The sequence below is a fragment of the Plectropomus leopardus genome, chromosome 14, assembly GCF_026936395.1.
Source record: "Plectropomus leopardus strain MGB_pleo_1.0 chromosome 14, ASM2693639v1, whole genome shotgun sequence".
NCBI lineage: Eukaryota > Metazoa > Chordata > Actinopteri > Perciformes > Serranidae > Plectropomus > Plectropomus leopardus.
The window spans coordinates 30,192,381-30,215,348 of NC_142189.1; the positions used below are offsets into that span (position 1 = coordinate 30,192,381).

General features: G+C 38.0%; 2 protein-coding genes across 3 annotated transcripts in view; both read right to left on the reverse strand.

Annotated features, from left to right (window-relative positions):
- Positions 1–5,090, reverse strand: part of sertad4 (SERTA domain containing 4) — a 29,489-nt gene extending 24,399 nt beyond the window's left edge. Inside the window, exon 1 of the mRNA XM_088087727.1 lies at positions 4,587–5,090. The gene's annotated coding sequence lies outside the window, so the exon portion shown is untranslated. The remainder of the gene's footprint in view (positions 1–4,586) is intronic.
- Positions 5,091–9,118: 4,028 nt separating this feature from the next.
- The window catches only part of syt14a (synaptotagmin XIVa), a 45,193-nt gene continuing 31,343 nt past the window's right edge, over positions 9,119–22,968 (reverse strand). For both annotated transcript variants that reach the window (XM_088087517.1, XM_088087515.1), the window contains one exon: positions 9,119–17,282. In XM_088087517.1, the coding sequence (XP_087943643.1) occupies positions 16,969–17,282 (314 nt within the window). In that variant the 3' untranslated portion in view covers positions 9,119–16,968. The remainder of the gene's footprint in view (positions 17,283–22,968) is intronic.

The window sequence follows — 22,968 nt, forward strand, 5'->3', positions numbered from 1 at the left end:
TACAGCATGATGTAAATCCATTTCACAGACATTGTTAAAGGGATGTTTTTATATGAGAGTATGAAAGTGAAGGTCATTTTCAACGCTAATGAAAGGGGTCTGAAATCCACCACAAATATGTTACCACTTATGAAAAGTAATAAACTTTTTACTTTCTGGAATGTGGGGCGTTTTGAACATTTGTACATGTTGCATTAATTCTGTCTCGTCTAAATGATGTTCTTATGCAGGCCTAAATTCATCACAGACTGAGTGAAGAAGTGAAAGGATTCTATGAGGAAACATTTCTTTGGACGGGATAAAAAAGTAGGATCTCAGGTTGTAAACGCTGTTTTTTTTTTTTGGTGAAGGTGAAGTCATAAGCTCTCAGCTATAAATAAATGTCATGTCACACCTCTAGTTTTGCACTTGTGCAGAAACAAATTCGGCTTTCCCTGTCGAGTTGTCCACCTAAGCTGTGTGTCTTTCTGGAGCACAAAGGCGTATTCATGATGGGGAAGCGGTGCCTGAGGGGAAAAAAGAAGTCTGGGGCTACACCCTGCAGTCCACACACACACACACACACGCGCACACACACACACACACACACACACACACACACACACACAGAAGCAGCTCAACTTGTCTTGGCTGAGACCTCTTATACAAAACAGAGCAGAGAAAGAGCGGGACAAAGGGAAGGAGACGTAAAGCCGTTGCCAACTGTCATCACCAATGACACGCATTAGCATTTTGTCTTTCACTGGTTAACTTTCCTTTGTGCTGAAATATAGCACTGCATGATTATTTGAAAAATAATCTCAATCTCGATTCACAACTCTATGCAATCTAATTTCTAAATGACCACGATGGACTCCGCTCCCATTTACGTATGCATTTGTCACTGCAGATGAAAACCCAGTATTTCCTGTTTTGGCTGCTTCACTGCTTCAATAGAAACTATGAAATTTTAAAAAAAAAGTGGAACTTTTATTGTAAAGAATTTCTGGGAAATTAAATTGTCCACTGATTTACAGCTGCTAAATCTCAACTAGCCACTAGGCTAAAATGCCAAATGACTAAGACTGTCAGCATGTTGGTTTTTGTGTCGAAAACGTGTCCAGTATGAGACAAAAGTTTTGTCTGGTAACTGTGCGAGTTATAATGAAGCCGATATGTGTACTTGTATTGCATGTTGTCGCTATTAAGCCACCTCACAGAATCTCCACCACTCCACTGACTAGTGTTTCAGACGAGTAACTGCAGAGCGACACAGACACACACGTATAAATCGTATAAATGCTCATTGCTCACAGCAGTGTAGGCCATGTTGGTAGCTTCAATGTGTCATAACTGTCAGCGTATGTGTTATTTATTCTAAAGCTGGAACTTTACGTTCTATTTTTTACATTCAGCAGCATTTAAGTTCATCAGTTTCATTTTCTAAACTAAGAGACGAAAACAGACTTGAGGGTTGTTTTTTTGTTACAGGAGACTTTAAAGTTTGAGTCCAGCACTTAAATATATGTTAAGTCAATCACTTTGATATGTCTTATGTTAGTCTGTTTGAAGCTCTGTCTGAACACCACACACACACTCTAAAAACATTTTTTTTGGCTCAACATCAAAAAATTAACCTAACAGTTTGCATAAATATTTTTAAGTTACAACAACTTCTACTAAAAATCACGCGCAACAAGCACACTACATTGAGTTTGGGGAATTAGCTTCTCATCTATTATCAAAGGCACTTTTAGGTATAGTACTCATTTAATAACTGATAGCAAAACACAAGTTTTCAAGGAAGAATTGTCCTTTTTGTCATAGCTGTTTGGCCTGCAGGTGCCTAACACAGTCTGAACTGTCCGAGGATACGGATACAGATCATTAGTAGTTAATGAGACCGATATTTGGAACCGACATGCATTTACAATAACAATGAAAATATTTCTTTCAAGGTTTAGAATTTGGAATTTTGAATATGACAAATGTTTAATCAAAACTGAAACTTTCAACATTAAATACAGAAACCTCCCAGCAACTCTTTGTTACAGTCAAGTGAAAATTTTAGAAAATAAAAAAATTAAAAAGATCTCTTTGGTTTTTCAAAGTAAAAGTTCCTCCCATTCTTTGCACTTGTTAATTGATTAATTTTATCAGTTATCATTAAAGAAGATGCAGATACAGATAATGGGCAAAATGCCAAATATCTTCCCCAATTATCGGTCAGGCCAATAATCTGTCAACCCCTAATTTTTATCCTGCAACCATGCATTTCATTAGGCAGTGGTGATAGGTCCCCTGAATTACATTTAAGACATATTTTTGCACTTGAGCATCTAAGAGTGCAATAAATGTTTTTGGTTGAAAAAAACTAAGAATTGTGTGAGAGAATTGTGATCTCAATTCTTAGGGAGAAAAATTCACATTCTAGCAAGAGTCATGCAGCCCTTCAGTAAAATATATTATCCACTTCACCTGCTTTTTGCCTATTTTAGCAAATTACAAACCGTTACGTGTCTGTGTACGAACAACGCACTTCAAGTTCTGTTAATTTTATGCTTGGAACCACATCTGCTGAGAGGTAGCCTTTAAAAATGTATTGGATTTCCTTCAGCATGCATGTCTGCTAAGAGCTATGTTTTGAAATGCTGCTCCAGATGTGAGTCTGTGCGCCCCACTGAGAGAGATGAATGGCTAGGGGGGCTGCAGGCTACCTACAGGTTCACATCCTTAATGAGCAGAGGAGTCTGCTGAGAGCAAGATATGATTGATAGCGCCGCGACAGAACTGGAAGAGGGGGAATCGCAGCGAGGGCTTTTGATAAAGACGACGTGGTGGAGGGCTTTGGCAGGCGGCAAAGGGAAGGAATCTGGCATTGGACTCAGCCTGAGCTGGATGCCAGGAACCTGTCCGCCGTGCCGCAAAAGCCGGAGCGCTTCCTCTTGTTATGGCCTCTTTTTTTTCTGCTGTCTGTTAGTTTAATCTGAGCTGGATGTTCCTCCCTGTTGCGTGCCTCGCTTATATTCCACGTAACACACTATTCCCCTCCAAGGGAAACAAAAAGCAAAGGTGGAATTCCTGGCAAGTGACTCCGGATGTTGTTGGCAGTGAGTGGAGGTGAAGCGCATCTAACCCTGTTACTCTGCACTTGAAGCCTTTCTTTTCCCAAAACAGCAGATAAAAAAAGAAGTATATTTATCGCCCTTACTCCTTAAGATTTTCTGTGCGTCTTATAATCCTCTCTGTGGCTAACAGGGTCCACTCTGAGTGAGTCCATGCTTGTGACACTAAGCATAAGACAGCACAGACATGACATCAAGGAGAGAATTACAACAGAAGCACAGAATTCAGCTAAATCGTCTAAAACCCGCTTCCTTTCAGAAGGCAGTCATAATACAGGCAACCACCACTTCAGGATTTGCAGCCAAGAGCGGTCCCCACAAAATAATGAAGTGAGGCTGGATGGATGCCAGGAGGGTGGCTGGTTATGTCAGCCTGCATAATGTGTTAGATCAGGGTCTCTGTCATGTCATACCAGTGAGCTATTGACTACCCTGATTCTCATAAATCCTACAGTATTACGTCTAATCACCCTACCACACGTTTATCAAAAAATATGTACTCAGTTGAGTTAAAATTGCATTTACCAAAGCCATTTTGTTCAATAAACAGCATTACCTTAAGCGAATGTTTAATTTCAGGCAGCTTATGTTCTACACGTCAATGTTCACTTTGTTTAACCCCTCGAAACCTGGATCGACATCAGTTTACTTGTGCTGTGTTGTGCTGCCTTTCACAAGCCAGTTGACTGTTGAAACCGAAGTGGTTTGTTTTCTTTCGAAAAACATGAGGGAAAAAAAGGCAGTGAGCAAGAAATGTCTCCTAAACTGACAGAAAACAGCAAAAGCTGACAAGAAAATGACCTGTTTTTTTCAGTATAGGAAGATGTAAAAATCAGAGGTAAAATGTTCAGAAAACTATTTTTTCAACATATATTTTAAAAATATATATGTATTTTTTTTATTTTTAGGATTATCACCTGTCATCATTTTCTTGTTTGCTTTTCGCCTTTCTTTTTTAGCTTATTTTCAGGAAATTTCCTTTTTTTAAAATGTTTTTTTGTGTTCTAATTTCCTGCTAATTTTTGGGCTATGACTTGTCAAATTGCTCGTTGCTTTCTATCCATGTTTTTGAAAAACTATTTTCACAGCTTTTAAAGGGTTAATTGAAATTTTTAATTACACATGACTACTCTGGAAATAATTCTGTATTAAGTCAATTTTTCAAAGTATCCTTAACTTAATAAGTTACTGTTTACCTCTCCGTGTAACCTCACGGACTGTTAAGTGAAGAAGGGCGTCAACAGCGTATGTGCACAGGCCAAAATTTAGTTTTTGTCCAAGAAAGGATGCTGTATGACCTTATTAAATATTGCATAATGGAGACAAAGACACGCAAACATTTGAAGTCACGTAAACAGCCACTGTGAGAGAGCGTTTTAACTTTGAGTGCCAAAAATGATACATACTTTTACTTTTCAAAAGCCACTGAAGCCAACGCGTCTAATCATGCGGACGCACTGAGGTAAAGGAGTGATAGCTTACCTGTCTTGACTTGTTTTGACCTCGTCCTCGGCTCCACACTTGCTTTGTGACCACGACTGAAATCCAAGGTGCGTTAGTGAAAAAATGAAAAAGTCCCACTGAATAAATACTACGGTGTCCTCCGCCGGCAGCGCGTCGTTCTAATTTTAGCCTACTAGCAGACACGCGAACCACACTGGCGGTTTAAACACCACTTATGCAATTACAAGCTAATTAGCTACTTGTCTAAATACTTATCATTAAGCGCGCGCGTTTCGCTCACTAGACCGGCGCGAAGCATGCCCACGCGCTCTCCTCGCTGGCAAACACAGACAGCTGTTGTTTTTCGCGTCCTCGGTGATGTAAAGCGGTGGTGTGGCGTTGTTTCGGCGGTGTGGTAGTCCATTCACGGCGGTTTCCTCGCTGGCAGAGAGCTCCGAGCAGCAGCGTCGCTCGACAGTTCACATGAATGTGCGGCGGAGAAAACAACAGCAGCGTCGCAGCTCCATCCTCTCAACTACTGCTGCCGAGTTCACGGACCGCTCGGAATTTTCACTATTCTCTTGGATCTCGAGTTGAAAGTGAATGGTGACTAATTTTAGGCATTTTGTATTAACCCTTTATGTGTTGCATTTGACTCAACACATCTCTATCACACGGTTTGAGCTTGTTCCAAATCCACAGTGTCTGTAAAAAGTCTGCCTTGTCAGTTCACCTCCTACAGGAAGTTTAGCAAGAAATGATCTTACTATGATTTGTTTTTCAACATTTCTGAGATGTTTTCAAAGCACTGAAATGGTAAATATGCCTGGAAATAATATTGCCATTAGTAATAGTACCAATAATTCTATACAAATTATTTAACTGTATTAATGCTTGTAAATTACAGGCATTAATACAGTTAAATAATTTGTAATATTGATTTTGTCTCTCTGCTTTGCTATTGCCATGAATGGCCACCACAACCATCTGGTAAAGATCTATATTTTTAAAAAATACATTTTTTTTCATATATATATATATATATATATATATATATATATATATATATATATATATATATATATATATATATATATATATATATATATATATATTCATATTTTCCACATAAATTGAGTAAATTATGAATGATATGGTCTGAATTATTTAAAGTGTTGTTTTATCCAACCTTTAGCCCCACACTGAAAATTTCATTTAGTTATGCAGGACCAAGAAAATGAGTAAATTATCTTATCTGAGAACCTGGAACCATCAAATGTTTGGCATTTTTGATTGAAAAATGTTTTGAACAGTTAACTTTTACAATTAAAACCAAGGGCTGCAACTAACATCATTTTTAAATTAAATATTTCCTTCATTAATTAAGTAAATTATTAATAATATTATAATAACCTTAGCACATGGCCCATGATTAAAAAAATCAATGTAAAGTATGTAATTGAAAGAAGCAAATTCTCATTTCTGAGAACCTGGAACCATTAAATGTTCTGCATTTTTTGCCAACATCAGTCAATTATAGAATTATTGTTGCTCATAGCTTGACTACTCATTGCAGCTCAAATCACAATTAATAATCATGTTTCATTACTATGAGCAATTATTATTATCATTGTTCATTATTAATGGGGGGGTTGCAAAACAGGGGAAGGCAAATTATTTTTTCAACACTGAGGAGGGACTTCTGTTTAATTTATTTATTTATTTTAACAAACAGCATTTAAAAAAATTCTAATGTTTTAAAATCTGTTCTAAATTTATTTTCAATTCCCTTTCAACCCTCAACCCCACTGACGTGTTTCTTTAAAAATCGCCAAAATCACTCCCTTTATCCCAGCCAGACGCTAGAAAAACTGAAATCGTCAAGTTTTCACATTCTGTGTCTTTTAACACCTCGTGTTTAAAGAGGATCTGCATTTTGATCAAGAAATGTGGTGATGACTAATTCTTGTGCTGATTGCTCGTTGCATTGGCTGCAACATTACCTATGTGGTGTGTATGTAAAAAAAAAATAAAAAAATGTTATTTATGGTAGGTCTTTCATTTTCCTCAAGTCACTCAGAAAGGCCCAAGAAAAATATTTGTTGTTTCAGAAAGAGTCAAGATAAAAAAAAAGAATAAAAAACAAAAAAATCACACTCCAGCCAACCCCCTTTTCTGATAATCTGATAAATTAAGTACAATTCCTGACAGTATAGGCTTCTTGTATTTTTATAGACCCACCTAATATTTCTCAACAATCACATATATCACCAATTCTACAGTGACTTGATTCTCAATATTTGTTTTTACCTTTGTGGTCATTTTCATATTTTATCCTAAATATCTCTTTAATACCCATTTGTTTTGACCTGTGCACTGAATTGGTATTTGTTTTTCCGACAGCACTTGAAGGCAATCTAACACTTTTTTTTAGAGGGGTTGTGTGTTGGAGATCTGCTCTGCAGGGATGTGACCGACAAAAAGAGGGGAGGGAGCAAGCCCCTCTCATCTGTCATGCATTTCCCCTTTGATTCAGCAGCAGCCACTGAATCTTATTTTCCAGCATTTCTCCCCCTGAGCGCTTTGTTCTGCGTTCAGCCGGAGAATGTGCTGCAGAACACAGTTAATTGTAAAAACCTACATCCCTGATCTTGTTTTCTCTCTGCTGTAACATTCAGGTTCGTGCCAAGATCACAAAAAAGCGAGCAGGGGCGTCGATTCAGTCAGTCTGAGCAAAGTCTCTGCAGAGTGGAACAAAAACCTTTGGCATGAAAGCTATTATCTGTCTGCGTGATCAAACACAGCTCGAGAAATCATCAGCCAAGAGGAAACACTTCTCATAAGTGCTCCCTTTTGATTTGGATGCTTTAAGAAAACAAACAAGATCCAATTAGGACTCAAATAAGAAATGTGTAATGTATAACTATAACCTGGTGACATACAAGTGCATTCGTGGCATTTTCATTATAAACCCACAATTCTACCAAAACGTTTTCTTTTAGAAATATTTGTTGGCCTTGTATTTCTTTTTTGTTTGTTTGTTTCATTTTTGCTTTCACCAGAATTAAAAAGCTCCTTCTACCCACAGCACAAAAATATTTTTCTTTTTTTTACACCCAACCTACCGTGCAAGTCAGCCACTCCTAGTAAGAAGAGAACCTCCTTTTAAACAAGAAAAATGAAAAGTTCAGGAAATTACTGAAGGTCAGATTTGCAAAAGAATGCCAAATAAGCAGTAAAATGCAATACTTGCTCCACCTGTTGGTTCTTTTGTGGCAATGTGACTATTTTTGTAGACTTAAAGGACTAGTTCTGATTTTTTTAAATTATTTTTTGAAGTTGTGTTTTATGCGGTACTTATCCAGACAGTTAAGAACGGACAACAGATTTGAGTCAGCACACCCCCAGTTTGGAGAAGCAGGCAGGAGTCTAACATGGAAATTACACAATGTAATGCTGTAGATGGGGGCCAGCACTAAAATACATTTTAGCTTACTAAAAACGTACAGGAAAATATTTCATAATTATTTTTGCTCTCTTCAAAGCCGGATTCCATTAAGAAAAATTATCATTTAACATTGCTGAATGCAGGAGCTAATGGCCTACTGCTGCCTTGATTGGTTAGCTGTAGTAGTTGGCTTTTAAAAGGGTTAGTTCAGATTCACCAAAGTCACAAAATCACACAAACTTAACTATCTAACTGAAGGTGCCGTAAACCAGCAGCACCTGTGTTCATAGAGCTAAAATTACTCATTTTCTCAATAGAGTTTGGTGGCTTTGATGTGAGAAAACACAAGTTGTTCACGCTGCTTTACTATTGGAATAGGCTGTCTGATGGAGAGGTAAAGGAGTGGAAAATACTCTCAATGTAGCGTACACTTAAACTGATTTTGATATTTTATTTTTGTGGTGGGACTTTGTAGGTGGCTAAAATACATTTTGTTAGTCCCCATCCACAGTAGTACATTGCTTAGCTGCTGTGTCGAACTCCAGTCTGCTTCTCTGAACTGGGGACGTGCCGACTGACATCCACTGTATCTAATACAATGACTATGTTGACTATGACTATGTTTAAAGACCACATCCGACCCCACTTCAAAAGATGTGAACTATCCCTTTAAAAAGCTGTATCTAGGCAGAGTTGTGTATAAAACTCAAATTAACCAAAAGCTAACATTTCAAGAGCGTGAGAAGAGTCAACACTTGTACAATGTGAAAAGGTTAAACACTGTGTACAGAATACAAAGTTGATGTTTGCTCACATCAACATTTGTGTAGTCGCTTTAGGGTAAGACACACATAAAAAATGATGAAATACAAACACAAAAAACTGCCCCCACACAAATTAGTTTTTTTTTTTTTTTTTAAATTTTGCTCTTTCTTAAACAATAATATCATCACATATAAATTCTATCATAAATCATTTTGTAAGACATTTTACAAATCAAAACCCAGCCTGAAGTACAGAAGAAAAGTACATTTACAAGTACATTAAGACACTGTGACACAAAGTCTCTGAGTGAAAAACAGTAAGGCACCGATGCCGTCTGTGGCATGGGTAGTTTACAAACTAGAAAAAAAAAAATCAGCAATTAAAACAGCATTCAAAATCAGGAGACTGTTCAAAATGTATCAAGAAAATGAAAGCAAAGGAACCCAAAGTGCAAAGCATAAACATTTTGTTTTGAAACCGTATTAGTGAAACAAATCTTGTAAAAGATTACCAGAACAAAGAGCCTGAAGATTGTTCTACTGATCCTTTGAGTTATTTTGTACAAAGCAATAAAGGCCATAAAAAGCCTGAATTTTGAATGCAGTTGAGTACCAAATTGTAAAAATAACTACTGCTGAATACTTGTTGTTGAAACTGAAATTAATAACATTTAAATTTAGTATTTCACTTTGAAAACCATCTGTTTCAGTTTGTGTGGTTTGAATTTAAATTATTTTTTACAAATTCAAACATAAAATTCAAATCCAGGGTTTCAAAGAAGAGGTACAAAATTTACAAGGTTAAAATTTTTCATTTGTTTCTTGAATTTTGGCCTCTTTACCAATCTCTTTTTGTATCAACTTGAAATTTTAGATTTGACATGAACAGCATAGAGTGCTGCAGAAATGAGTCCTAAAACCTAGAAATGAGTTAGCATTTAAGCACTCTAGGTTCCCTTATCTTAAAGTCAATGTTTTTTTTAATGGGTTTTTAAATTAGATGCCTAAAATAAGGTCTGTGGTTAACACAAGCTAAAGAGACTCTCTATGACATAAAATGCATCAGTAAATACACAACTCATACATTTTGAAGCCTGTATATGTTTAAAAAAGACAGTTGTCGCTACCAAGTGGCTACAGAACGTCAACACGCCAAACACGGCTCCTCAGCTTGGTGGTAGTGGTGACGTTAAGTAATGCAACCGTGGTGTAGTATTTTGATTACATCCAAACATTAGCTTTTTACTTCTGGTGATTTCATTTTTTTTTACCATTTTCTGCAATACTTCATAATCCAATACAAAAAACTCCTAGTTTTTTGGGGTTTTTTTTGAGAAGGGAACCAGGGTGAAGCTAACTGCTTCGACTTACAAAAAAACGTCATCCCCACACCACTCTATGCAGTTTTTCTTTCATCTAATCATAATTTTCTATTTGAATTTGAAACCCAAGTCAAATGTATGGCATGGCTCACTGCAAATATTTTATAGGGGAATTTAAATTAATGTGAACTAACATTCATGTTTCGATGCTTTAAATTCAGTCCTTCTGGCCTTTTTTAGCTTCCGTACGTTGGGAGCAATATCTAGTTTTAACAGAACTAATAACTGGATGTGTGGTGCTCTAAGAAAAGTGTATGTGTTACATACAGATTCAGTTTTCAGTTGTTAATTCTTTGTACCATTATTTTGTAGTCCAAGATGCACAAAAAAAAAATCTTCACTGAGGATTTACATTCCTGCACACCTTCTGTTGATTCAACAACAAACTCTCCTTTTTCCGCAGGTTGTTAAATGGCTAGTTAATTAATTTACTGAAGTCAAATCAAATGATCCTGGCTGATCACAAATATTGTAGATTTTTACTTTTGGTGAATTTGTGTTTGAAACAATATGATGTGTATGTGTACATGTACTGCCAGAGCTATCTATTATTACACGGTGTGTTTCACTGTTGTGCTGTAAAGGCTGTGCTTCTGTTTCACACTGTTAAAAAGCATCAAAGCTGAGAAGTCTTGACAGATTGTTTGGAGACGAGCTCTGCTGGTCTCCGACACATTCCCTTTCTGGTTTTAGAGCAGGGGATGTGAAGAGGACCAGAGCTATGAGGCATAGCTCCTCTAAAACACAAAGAAGAAACAATACCAATCCAGAACAGTATTGCTCGCAGAATGGGTTAAAATGCGACTCACTATTAAGCACAATCTCCTCCCAGTTATTGATACAAAAATAGATAAGAAAACATTTACCGTATATAAAGTATATGGCCGACAATCAAGAATTGGGTTACTTTGTTCTAATTAAAGTCAGAAATTGTCACGAGAAAATGCAACAACTACCTATATCACGACCCCCCACGCTCCCCTTTACTGTACCATTCCAGTCAACACACGCACGCACGCACACACACACTTGGTAAACACTGCACAAAGCTAGCTTTCACCACAACCACAGGCACAGTAAAGAGTATATGTATTTTCTGTTGTCTGTAAATGAAATGAAGTGAGAAAGTGGCCGCGGCTAAAAATACAACCCGCTCACTCGCTCGTTCGCCTGTAGACATTCTGCAAGTTTGTCAATGCACACTGTGGCTCCTGTGAAAACAGTCTGAATTCCCTCCAGTGAGGCTGAGTGCTGCTGTGTGTGTGCTTTCTGTAATTATGGATGCAGGTCTGTGTGCTCTGAGGGCGTGTACGTATCTGTTTTTCTGCAGAAATTTATGAACTGACTGAACCCATATAAGGCAAGGGATTGTGTGCGTGCAGCCGCAGCACTTATTAGCACCAGAGCAGGTCAAAGAGAGGAACAGGTACGTTTTTCTTCTCACCTGTTCGCTTCACTGCTGTGATGTGTGACCAAGTTACTTTTGTTTAAGAGATAAAAAGTGTCTTTGAATATGCCTTTGACATTCTGTGTGACTTTTGAATAGTGGATGGAAACTCGAGATCACACCACTGCCACAGTAACACGTGTCTATACAAAACATATCTCAGACTGTCAGTTTTCTAGAAAATATCTAATGAAATGCCTCTCGGAGATCACTATTGAACTGCATCTCAACATCAACTGTGACACTTCCTCTGTCGGTGATGTCAGGTTAAATGTCACACATTTTTATTTGCCTGACAAAAATACCTCGATTTATTTTAGTTGATGGTTTGTTGTTTTTTTTAACTTCGGTTCAGACAAAGGTGAAATGTTTTGCCTCGGCAGTGTCGACTGAGAGGGATTCAAGAAAGTGTAGCTCAAGTCTCCAAATAATTTCTTCATAATTTCTCTGGAAGCCGATCCAAAATGGCCAACGCTACCTTGGCTATTATAAAATATCTTTCCTTTCAGCCCAGAGACCCCTGCACGTGTGAATGCAACAAATAAGGACAATGAATTTGCAGTAGACACATTGGAATGTAGCGATTACACTTCAGCAAAGTAATAATCAGCAACAGTCAGTACGTTTACATGATGTCAGAAAATAGTCGAATTCTTGTCCTAGTCTGAATAAAACATTACTTCAAAAATACATGTAAGTACATTAGTCCGACTGAAATCGTACTAAGTCGAATTTCTCAAAGCTGGACTAACACACCGAGATATTGCAGTTGGAGGGTGATTAAATATTTCATGTATACGCCTCAGTCGGACTGGAACTTGCTTAAATGTTCTCCTTATGATCCATAGTCCCTGCGCCAGACTTTGACCCGTAAGTCGAATTGCATAAATTCGTAAAAGAAGGCCGGAAAACACAAATGAAAATGAAGAAAAGACAAAAACAAAACAAGATGAAGGTACAAAGTAAAGCTTAGAGTACGTATGAAATGAACAGCGCCCTAAAGTTATCCACGTTTTCACCGTTCACTCCGTTTGCTAAGTTGTTTGGAATGTGATGTAACAGGTCAACCGGACATACTTCCCTCAATAAATCAGTTCCTTCCCGGTGCTTATATACTGTGACAAGGACAGTAGTCCAATTAAATGACCTAAGTGAACTATAACTGTAGCACAGCGTAACTGTCATGTAAACGTACTGAGTAACAACATGGTGATTTAAACTAAATTGTATCCATATTCAATTTATGAAACTTGTTTCACTACTTCCCCAGTGACTATATATAAAGATAGACAATGCCTCTCCACTTCTTACGGTACAAAAATGAAGCCAAATACCCCAGTTACAGGTGCTACAATAATGCGTTAATTATGTCATTTGAAACCAGTCTGTTCAGTAGCAATCACCACGTTATCGAGTTCCCGCTGTCCGACAAATTTTAAGCAGCACCAATGATTGGCAAAAACAGCTGTCAGTCATGTCATGAAGTTGCACCCCCTTTTTATATGATCAAATAACTAATTAAAACAAAATGTTTCAGAGCTAGAATTACTGCCTTACAATTGTAAGCCCCCATGATCCTGTTATAAGTAACATATCAATTCTACAGTTCTGGCCACAGAGATGTTTTGTAAGGTCACAGTGACCTTGAACTTTGACCACCAAATTCAAAGGTCATTCTTAAGTCCAAGTGGAAAATTTAGCAAATTTGAGGAAAGTTCCTCAAGGCCTTCTTGAGCTCTTGCTTTCATGAAATGAGACACATACACAAGGCTACAGTGACCTTGACCTTTGACCACCTAATTCTAATCATTTCGTCCGTGACACAAAGTGGACATTTGTGCCAAATTTGAAGAAATACCGCAATGGCCTTCTTGAGATGCACAATAATGAGATGGATGCAAGGTTGCAGTAACCTTGACCTTTTGACCACCAAAATCTAATCACTTCATCGTTGATTCCACGTGGACGTTTGTGCCGAATTTTAAGAAATCCCCCATGGCCTTCTTGAGATATTCCATTCATGAGATCAATGCAAGGTCATAGTGAACTTGACCTTTAACTACCAAAATCTAATCCCGTCATCATTGAGCTGAATTGGAGAGAAATTCCATCTGGCTGTCCTTCATATATTGTGTTTACAAGAATGCTATGGATATATGGATGGAAAACTTAATGCCTCTGGCCTCAACTATTGCCAGCCAACAGGCATAAAGTTTAACAGATAAAGAAGCATCAGCATGATAAAAACTACCTAAAATTATAGAAACAATCTATCGAAAAAAAAAACCTAAAGTTTTGACTTCAATTCAGCCTATGTTCCATCTGCTAACATGAAGCATTTGGGGTTTATGATCTATACTGCAGCAAGCCAGCAGTGGGCGATCAGGATGTTTTGGCTTCACTTTTGGAGAGCTGTTGTATCATTCATATTTATTATTCAGTGTACAGTCTTTCCCTGAATGTAAGAAGTGGCGTGTTTCATAATTTTAGCCCAAAAGTAAAGATTTGATTGTGATTAATACATGATAAAGAGGTAAGCTAGCATAAGCAGTGATGGTAACCTCATGTAACCACACCTCTGGCTCAAACAACAGACATATGAAGAAATTTGAACATAAGAGCTAAGAAGAAAGTACACAGGTAGTGTTTTTTTTTTTTTTATTTTATCTCAGGCAGAGCATGCCACTGGTGCTGCCCTGTTTACTGGGCAAACAAGAAGGTAATTAGCTAGGTAGCCAAGGGGAATGTGGTTTCCTTTATGATGGAAATCGCATTAAGTCCATGACACCTTGGTTTCAAAGTGCTTTATTATCACATTAAATGGTCATTAATTACTTAAAAACTGTTTGTGAAAATGACTAATTTTGACTTAATATTTACTAAGAGTAAGTCACTCAAAAAATATGGGTGTGGTTTTTGTTTGAGGTAAGATAAGCAAACAATTCCATAAGTAAGATTTCGTTTCAGCTGTTGCCTGTCTAACTCTGCCTGTTGCATGGTAATACATAACATCACCTATTTCCAAGTAAGCCACTCCTTGGAATGGGAATCAAGAACTGGTTTCCAAATTGCCTCCAAGCTTATCAGTTTCTTCTTTCTGTTATTTTTTTTTTTTTTGTTTGTTTGTTTTGTATTGTTTTTTTTTAAATGCTGCCATGTTTTCCTAACAGTTATTCGTTGTTTTGTCCAAAGCATAACTTCATTTTACAATGAAAGATTACAACAGTAATGCTTGTAAAGTTTGCAAAATGATCATTCCAAATAAGAACAACATGCTGAAAGCATTTTTCTACGCAACGCAGCTTTAAATTCCATGAATGCCATGTGTTTGACAATCTACGCATGAATGCCACTGCTTCCCAACCCAGCAGTACCTCTTCTACTGAGGGTATACATCCTGTTAAAACATTTGCACCATGCACAGGGCCCAAGCAGATTTTTCTTTGACTAAGAAAGACATTAAAACGAATGCTGTACAAATGTTTCCTCATTTCATCTAATTTAAAAGATGACAGACTGTTGCTTACAGCGTGCTCTCAACCATCTCAACCTTCCCATCCCTAGGTAGCCAAAATGTCCTGGCCCAGCATCAGCCCAAATGCGGCATGCCAGAGAATGGTCGGGCCACATCCGATTACCCAACAAAGCTGAGACTCGGGATAAGTGACTCCTCAGAACCAGGCCAAATAAACTGTAAATGTCTGCCAACGTTGCCATCTCTGGGTTGTCAGAAATGACCTGGCCCAAAAACAGCCAAAACTCAGCATGCTTGAAGAAAGAAGTTGGGCCGCTTGCTGCACAGCGAGGGGAAAAAAACAAAGATAGAGGGGAAAGACCTACTTTTTTTCCACAAAGAATATTGATTAGATATCAATAAAAATTTGACAACAAATTGGACCCATAAGCAGAGCTCATAATGACATCGTTAGCAATAACAACTTCTCAATCCCCATCCCTAGCCACACCCACTTTAAACCAATAAGGAAAAACAAGAGCACAAATGTAGAAATCTCTTAACAAAAAAATTACCAAAGCTGTTCTAACTTTAATGGAATATTTTGTGTTTCTGTGGGACCAAGTGCAAATTCCACAAAAAGACACTGACTTAGAAAGTGTGTTTTTGAGGCCTTTAACGGTGGTGGTGCAAAGTCCAAATCAAAAATAACCAACTACTACTAATTTGAAAAGTGTACGTGCCTGTCATGTTCTGGCCTCTAAACTGAAAACTATTTCCTTGGACAAAGACTCTATTCATGACATGAACTTAATGTGCAAAGGCAGAAAAACAAAAAGAGAGGGGCCATGTTTTATGTTGTAAACCTTTTTGGTGAGATTAGAGATAATCCTGATGTCAGCTGTTTGAGCTGGAGGTGTGGATACACAAAATTATCAGACGATGATGTGCTTAACAATAGGCAGGTTTCCATTACAGATTTGCCCAAAACTTAAACATTATTTTTTAAATGTCATTAGAAAAACAACTGACTGCATTTCCGTCGAGTGATGTTCTGCGACTTTTCCTCTGGCGATACCATTCCCAGAAGCATGGTGATGGATGTTCAAAACATTAGCAGCTTTATTTCTATTGCAGCCACCACACTAGACGTCATTATTTCCAATCAAAGGCCACATAGGCGTGTTATGGAGCCGTAATGGAAAGGCGAGCCCCATATATGTGGGAGTGGCCGACTATGAGGGATTTCTGGGAGGTGATAGGCCATGATTTCATGGTTATGCGATGCATTAACAGCTCTTGTAGCTCCTGCTGCATCATGCCTGAGGGAGCCAGTTCCTACTGACAGGCACAAAGCCTAGCATCATGTGACCTAAAAAAGCCAAAAAATTGTTTCCATTGCAGTTTTGAAAAATATGGCTTTTTTGATATGGCCTGAAATACCACCTCATGCAAGCGTAAAAACTTTTTTACAGTAAATTGAGGGTTTTTTTTTCTAATTTGACCCATTTCAATTGGGCGTATTTTATATTTGCAATTAAATTTGTGCAATTTGAGGGTTAATGGAAACCCACCTATGTTATCCAGGACCTGATTCTTGGAACAGTTCCCAGTTCGACCAGTTCAAAAGATAAAAACAAAGTGCCATCTACAAAAACTTCAAGGTCATTACAAGGCAAAAAAAGACATCACATTACTCACTGCATAACTGTTTAACGAATCAATGGCTGCCAGTGATTTTACAAACAGTGCCATGGAAATGCTTCTACTGTGCAAAGTGTATTTTCCCTTACCTCCACTGACCCTGCTTCCCTGGACGTCTGTCACATTCCTCTACCCCAGCTGAGCATTTCTCGCCCATCTGGGTCGACAACTGCTCTGCGCAGTTATTCTCATGCACACTCCTCACTTACTGTTCTCTGGCCATTATGACTCCAACAAACTGTGCCAGCGGCAAACCTGCTGTCCTTTGGACTCTTTCATCTGAGTCCAGTGGGTGAGTTCCTCCTCTCCGGAGCTGTTGAGGCCGAGCGAGATCCAGCCGATCATCTCCTTGCGCTTCATGCTGCGCTTGTTGTAGACGGAGAGGATGAGCGTGACGTCCGATAGCTGGAAAAGAGCTACCTGGAAGACAAACGTCTCTTTGTAGGTGGGGTTGGGCTGACCTCGACAGATGGACGTCTTACACTTGGACATCTCGTGGCCCATGGAGTTCAGTAGGGTCAGCTTAACATATGTATCTGAGCAAGAAACAGGCGGAGGAGACAATCAGAGGGGAAATGATAAAAACTTATACAACTATTTTTAATTTACAGCAGACTTGAGTGCTGAATCATTTGTGCATGGTCCTTGTGTTTCTCTGGTGGATTTGCTTTAGAATATAGCATTGTAACACTCAACAACGTAATAACAGCCCACAAACATAATACAAATCTGCTTGTAAAAATATAAAATAACATTTAAAAAAAACGAAACAAAATAAAATAAAAGCAAAACAAAACAAAATAAAATACAATTAAAAAAAATTGACAGGTTTTGACCCGCTCTGCCCAGATATTTTCTAATGAGATGATTCATTATGGCAGGTGTATGAGTAAATAAACAAACAACGACCAGAGATTGTTTTTCATTTTCCTGTTACATTTGTGGGAAGTTATTACAATTTTGAAAGCTGAAGATTTTTTACCTTCCCATAAACGTAACAAATCTGTATTGTGTTTGTGGGAAATGTATGACATTTGTGGGGTTATTACATTAAAAGCTGCAGATTTGTATTATGTTTGTGGTTTATTACATTTGTGGGTTGTTATGACGCTGGCGGATGTTACAAGCATTGCTACCTGCTGCAGCTGTTTCCTCTGGCACAAAGTGTGACCCATTTTTCCAACAAAGCATTTGTTCCTGTAATAATGTCACTGCCGTCGATGTATAAGATCATGACCACATAGGATGCGTTTTTTTTTTTCTCCTGATCAAACACAAAGCACAGCTGCGAGTCTGATAACACAGAGCGACACCTCAAAGGGTGCGACGAGCGTTACTTCTGTCTTGTTGCTATGCAACTACTGTATGTCTAACCTGAAGGAGGGGATAATGTTGAAGATAAAAATGGACTAGAAAAAGTTAGTAATATGTCTGCCTATGCTCAGAGGCTGAGGAGCTTCTGCTAAAACAGATGGAGCTAAATTTAATGTTCGTAATCAGCAAAGCCCTAAATGGAGCTGCTATTATTTTCTCTGCCCCTAATACATGGAGTATCTTATAATCCACTCGAAAACTCACTTGTATCCATTGGTCATTTCAGAGCTCTCATCACCAATAATTCTGTCACAGTCTGCAACTGTCTTAAATGATTTTTTTTTAGCTTTTCTAATCTCACTTTAAATTGTAAATATTTTAATTTAAGCATTATGTTTTAATTGCTTTTCATTGGCTAGATTATTTAATTACTCTTCTTGTTGTGCACTTTTATTTTTGTATTTTTCTTGTCATCGTTGTAGATTGAAGCTTGCTCTCAATGATCCATTGGGACTAATAGATAATGTTAGCATCATAACATAACGTGTACAGTTTGAGAGAACAGTATTGCATCTCAAAACTTGCTCTGCCCAAAACATGATGCATGCCTGCTGCAGCAGCCCAGTGTCAAGAAGAAAATGTTGGCATTGTTCATTTCAGCAAACCACACATACATTACATTTCTACCTTTTATACAAATCATATTGGTATTTCTGATGTGTCATATTATAAGAGCTAACTTTGTCATCTGGAGGTGGATGGGATGGTGGATAGTGTGACACCTAGGGACCATTTACACAGCAAGAGTTCTTACATGCAACGTAAAACTTTTTTTTCCATTTGGCTTTTTGTTGACACGACAACAGCATTTGGGGGGCCTGAAAACGCAAACTTTTAAAACCAGGCTCCAGAGTGTAATTTTTTTAATCTCCTGTCACCGTGTAAACTGGCAATCTGCGGATCCTGTAAGAACAGTGACGTCACAGCCACATTTGACGCATGGCTGTGGTTTTCTTCTATAGTGTGTTATTACAAAGTTACACCGCCAACTACTGGCCTGACATGCATACTGTTTGTTTTTGTGGATCCATGTTCACAAGGATCGTTCCTACAATGTCATCATATGACTTTTTTTTTTTTTTAAACACAAAGGAAAGACTTTTCAGTTTGCAGTAGGGCCGTTCTCATTTTAATGTGGGCCAAGGCAAGACACCTGCCAAGCTGCAGACCAAAGTTTTTATTTTTTCTGTTTTTGTTTCAAGCAATGTTTTTTTGGCCACTAAATGTTAGTGGTTTGTAGCAACACATTGCGGCATCTCCAGCTGGGATTTTGCCAAAAAAGCAGTTGAATTTTACCAAAACATTGTTGTTGTTCCTGCCTGGATAGAACGATTAAAAGTTAAAAATGCCGTCCAGCAGTATTTTAATGGACACACGGGAGGTGCCTTTTGTCCATTCTTACACCAAAAGTACTGACTAAACAGAGCTATTTGACAAGTTTGGAATGAAAACTGGCTGGGATTGTGGCACAAAATACGGTGGTGTTTTTTTAATGAGACATTGCTGTGTTACCTGATGGATAAGTGGCATTAGGAACCTTATGGAGAAATTGCTTCTAGCTGAGATAGTAGCAGGAAAAGCACTTATATTTACCTGAGACATTGCTGCGTTTCCAGCCAGGATGGAGCCATAAAAAGCGTGTCTTGTTTTGTTTTTTGTTTTTTTTACCAAGACATAACTACATTTTCAGACAAGATACTGCTGAAAGAGGCAGTCATTTTATATCAAGACATCGCTACATTTCCAGCTTGATTAGCGCCACAAAAAGCCATTGTTAACTAAGACGTTGCCACTTTCCAATTGAATAGTGCCACAAAAGCGGTTGTTGTTTCCCAAGACATCACTGCCTTTCCTGCTAAGTTCATGCCACAAAATGCAGGTACTTAAAGCTGAAACTTGATCTTTGACTAACTACAACCAGTGTTTTTTTGTGCTGAAATCTGACTAAACTAACTTTGTAACTATAGTGTTTTTGAAAAAAAAGAAATCTAAAGTTTAAACCTATCCACTACATCATATAGCGCAAATGTAACATATTCATGGTTCACAAAAATGTTCAGCTCGAACATTTATTCTGGTGATTGAGTTGGCTGCTAACAAATAAGAATTTTTAAAAGCAGGTACAAAATGACTAGTGCAGATTTCTACAATGTAAAGTGACAAGTTGATTTTGCTTAAAGTAATCTTGGAAACCAGTTGCCTTGCCGAAGGTGTTGCAACTAAAAAATGACAATTGATATCTTGTTCTTTCTAAGCGTTAGCAACTTCAGCAAACCAAGTTAGTCTCATTTATACTACTACTACTGTTACTACCACTACTACAATTGATGCTCCTGCGACTGCTTGAAGATTTTTGATTGACTACGACTTCTGTATATCTTTAGCGACAGAAACCATTCAAAATGTTTTGCTTTTTAAGGATATTTAAATTTCTGTTATTTTCTTCTGCTTTATTGCTTTTCTAAAATATAATGCATTCATCTTAAAACCTTTTCTAATCATTTCAACTTCCTCCTATAACACTATTACTGTTTAGCCTCCAGGTTCTCTATTGTTGTATTTTAACTCTTCTTTCTTTATGTAACATAGTTCTGCTTCCATTTGTTTGACATTTCTGCATTTTTAGTTTGGGTTTAGAATTCATTTTAGCTGTCAGCATTTACAGCACTTTCTGCAAATGCATTTACACAAAATTTTGAGTAAATTTAACAACTTGATATAAAGTAAACATAAGTTAACATTAATAGTTACGTTTACTTACATTTTCAAGGTAATCGGTTTCATACATTTAAGTAAAATCAACTTTTCAGAATTTACTACGTAAGGCATCCAAACAATGAGATTAACCTTGCAGACACGAAAAAATACATTTAGCTCAAGAGCCAAAGATCCTTCTAATCAAATAGAGATCCTAATCTTTGGACAAGTTTCATTAGCAGTATTCAAGAGTTGACTGTACATCTAGTGCAGAGCAAGTGTGTTACTGATAATCTTCCAGCTGATTTGCTCCGATGTTATTGTAAATCAGTGCATATTCTAAAACACATTCCCAATAAATCTCATTCACTGAGCCACAAAGAGGAGAAAAAGGAAAAACACTGGCATTATCAAGTGATTCCGCATTCACCGCTTCCTTTTTCACCCCTCATTTCCATGCCAGAGATCATGATATAAACTGAAGCCACAAAATCCAACGGAAAAGTAAACGAGGCAAGACTGGCAATCACAATGGGTCTTTGAGAGTGTTTCGCCCCTCGTCTACAACCATACTCCATAATAATGCTGTGTATTATGTTCCTGTCTGAGAGGGAGTAGAAGGAATGAATTGCCGAGGCTTTCATGCTGTCGAGTGCCAGCTGCCTTCCAACGCCGAGCTCACCGCCTTGAATCACACATTCAGTTGCTCTCTTTGACATAAAAGCACAGTGAAAAAAATAGCCTTGATTTCTTTTTTGACTGCCGCTGAATGGGCTCTGTAGAGCTGTGGATGTCTTAAGTGGTCAGCAGCAGTGATGCATGGCTCTTTGGTATTGTTGCTGAATGAGAGGGGCTGCGACTGATGATTAACTTGACTTGTTGGCTTGGTACTGTTTTGAAATGATAGAGGAAAAAAGGAGCCCTGAAATTGCTCGGCATCTTTCACCGACGCTCTTTCCACTTTGTGAGACGCACAAAGTCAATCAAGGCCTCCGTAAGGATTTTGCACAAAGATTTTTTTTTTCCAGTGTTACCAGATGTGACTATTTTCTAAATGCAATTTGTATACAGTATACGCTTTTCAGGAGAGCACAAACAATATTGAAAATCTGGCAGCTAGTTATTAGTTACAGACATTCAGAAATACAAGGAGCACAGTAATTAATGGGAGGGCAGTGCGGTGTGTCTTTCAGATGAATATTTATGCTCTGTTCGGTCACAGAAGTCCTGTTTCTGTTCCGTATGCTGTGAGCAGAATTTAAAAAATGTAAAATTAAAGCATGCCGTAGTGTTTGAATAAAGTCAGCAGCGGATGCTGCGCAGCGTTTCCTTCAAGCTGGCCGTCAGCCACCGAGCAAACTGGATTGACTTAGCATGAAAAGTGTTACTTTGGAGTGAAAACATGAAAGACTTGCAGGCATCACGGGCACGAACACAGGAGTGACACGGCAAAGGTCGAGGAGAGCGGTTGCACGGCTGCATGCACACGACTGTACATTCCAAAAGGGAGGGAACAGCATTTACAACAAGCAGCTATCTTCATGGAAAAGTGTTTCACATTTAAAGTGTGTGTGAAGGAGCAACATTGAAATAATAAATGTGTAAAAGTTATTGCTTTAGTTAGTTCTTGTTGCTCTTTTTTGCAAGTAATGTTGATTTTGCACCAGATTTTACATTAGGGAAACAAAGCTAATCACCTTTTGAGAGAGACGTGATGCCTGAGTTGGATGAGAAGATCGCTATGATGCTCAAAGCGTTCTGCTAAACTGTTTGGTAGAGTGTATTTTGAGTCACTAGGTGGGTTTCCATTGTAGATTTGTGCAAAACTTTAGCAATATTTTTGAAATGTCAAGATGACTACGTTTCCACTGAGTGATGTTGTGTGACTTCTCCTCTGACAATAACATTCAAAGAAGCATGGCAATGGATGTTCAAAACATTAGCAGCTTTATCTCTATTGCAGCCACCGCACTAGCTGTCATTAGCTCCCACATATTAGCCTTATACATGTGAGGGGTCAGGTATGAGGGATTTCTGGGAGGTGATAGGCTAAGATTTCACAGAGGAATTGTGGATTCAAACTTCTGGATGATCCGCTCAACTTTTGAAGAGTTATGTGATGCAATAAGACCTCTGGTAACTCCTGCCATG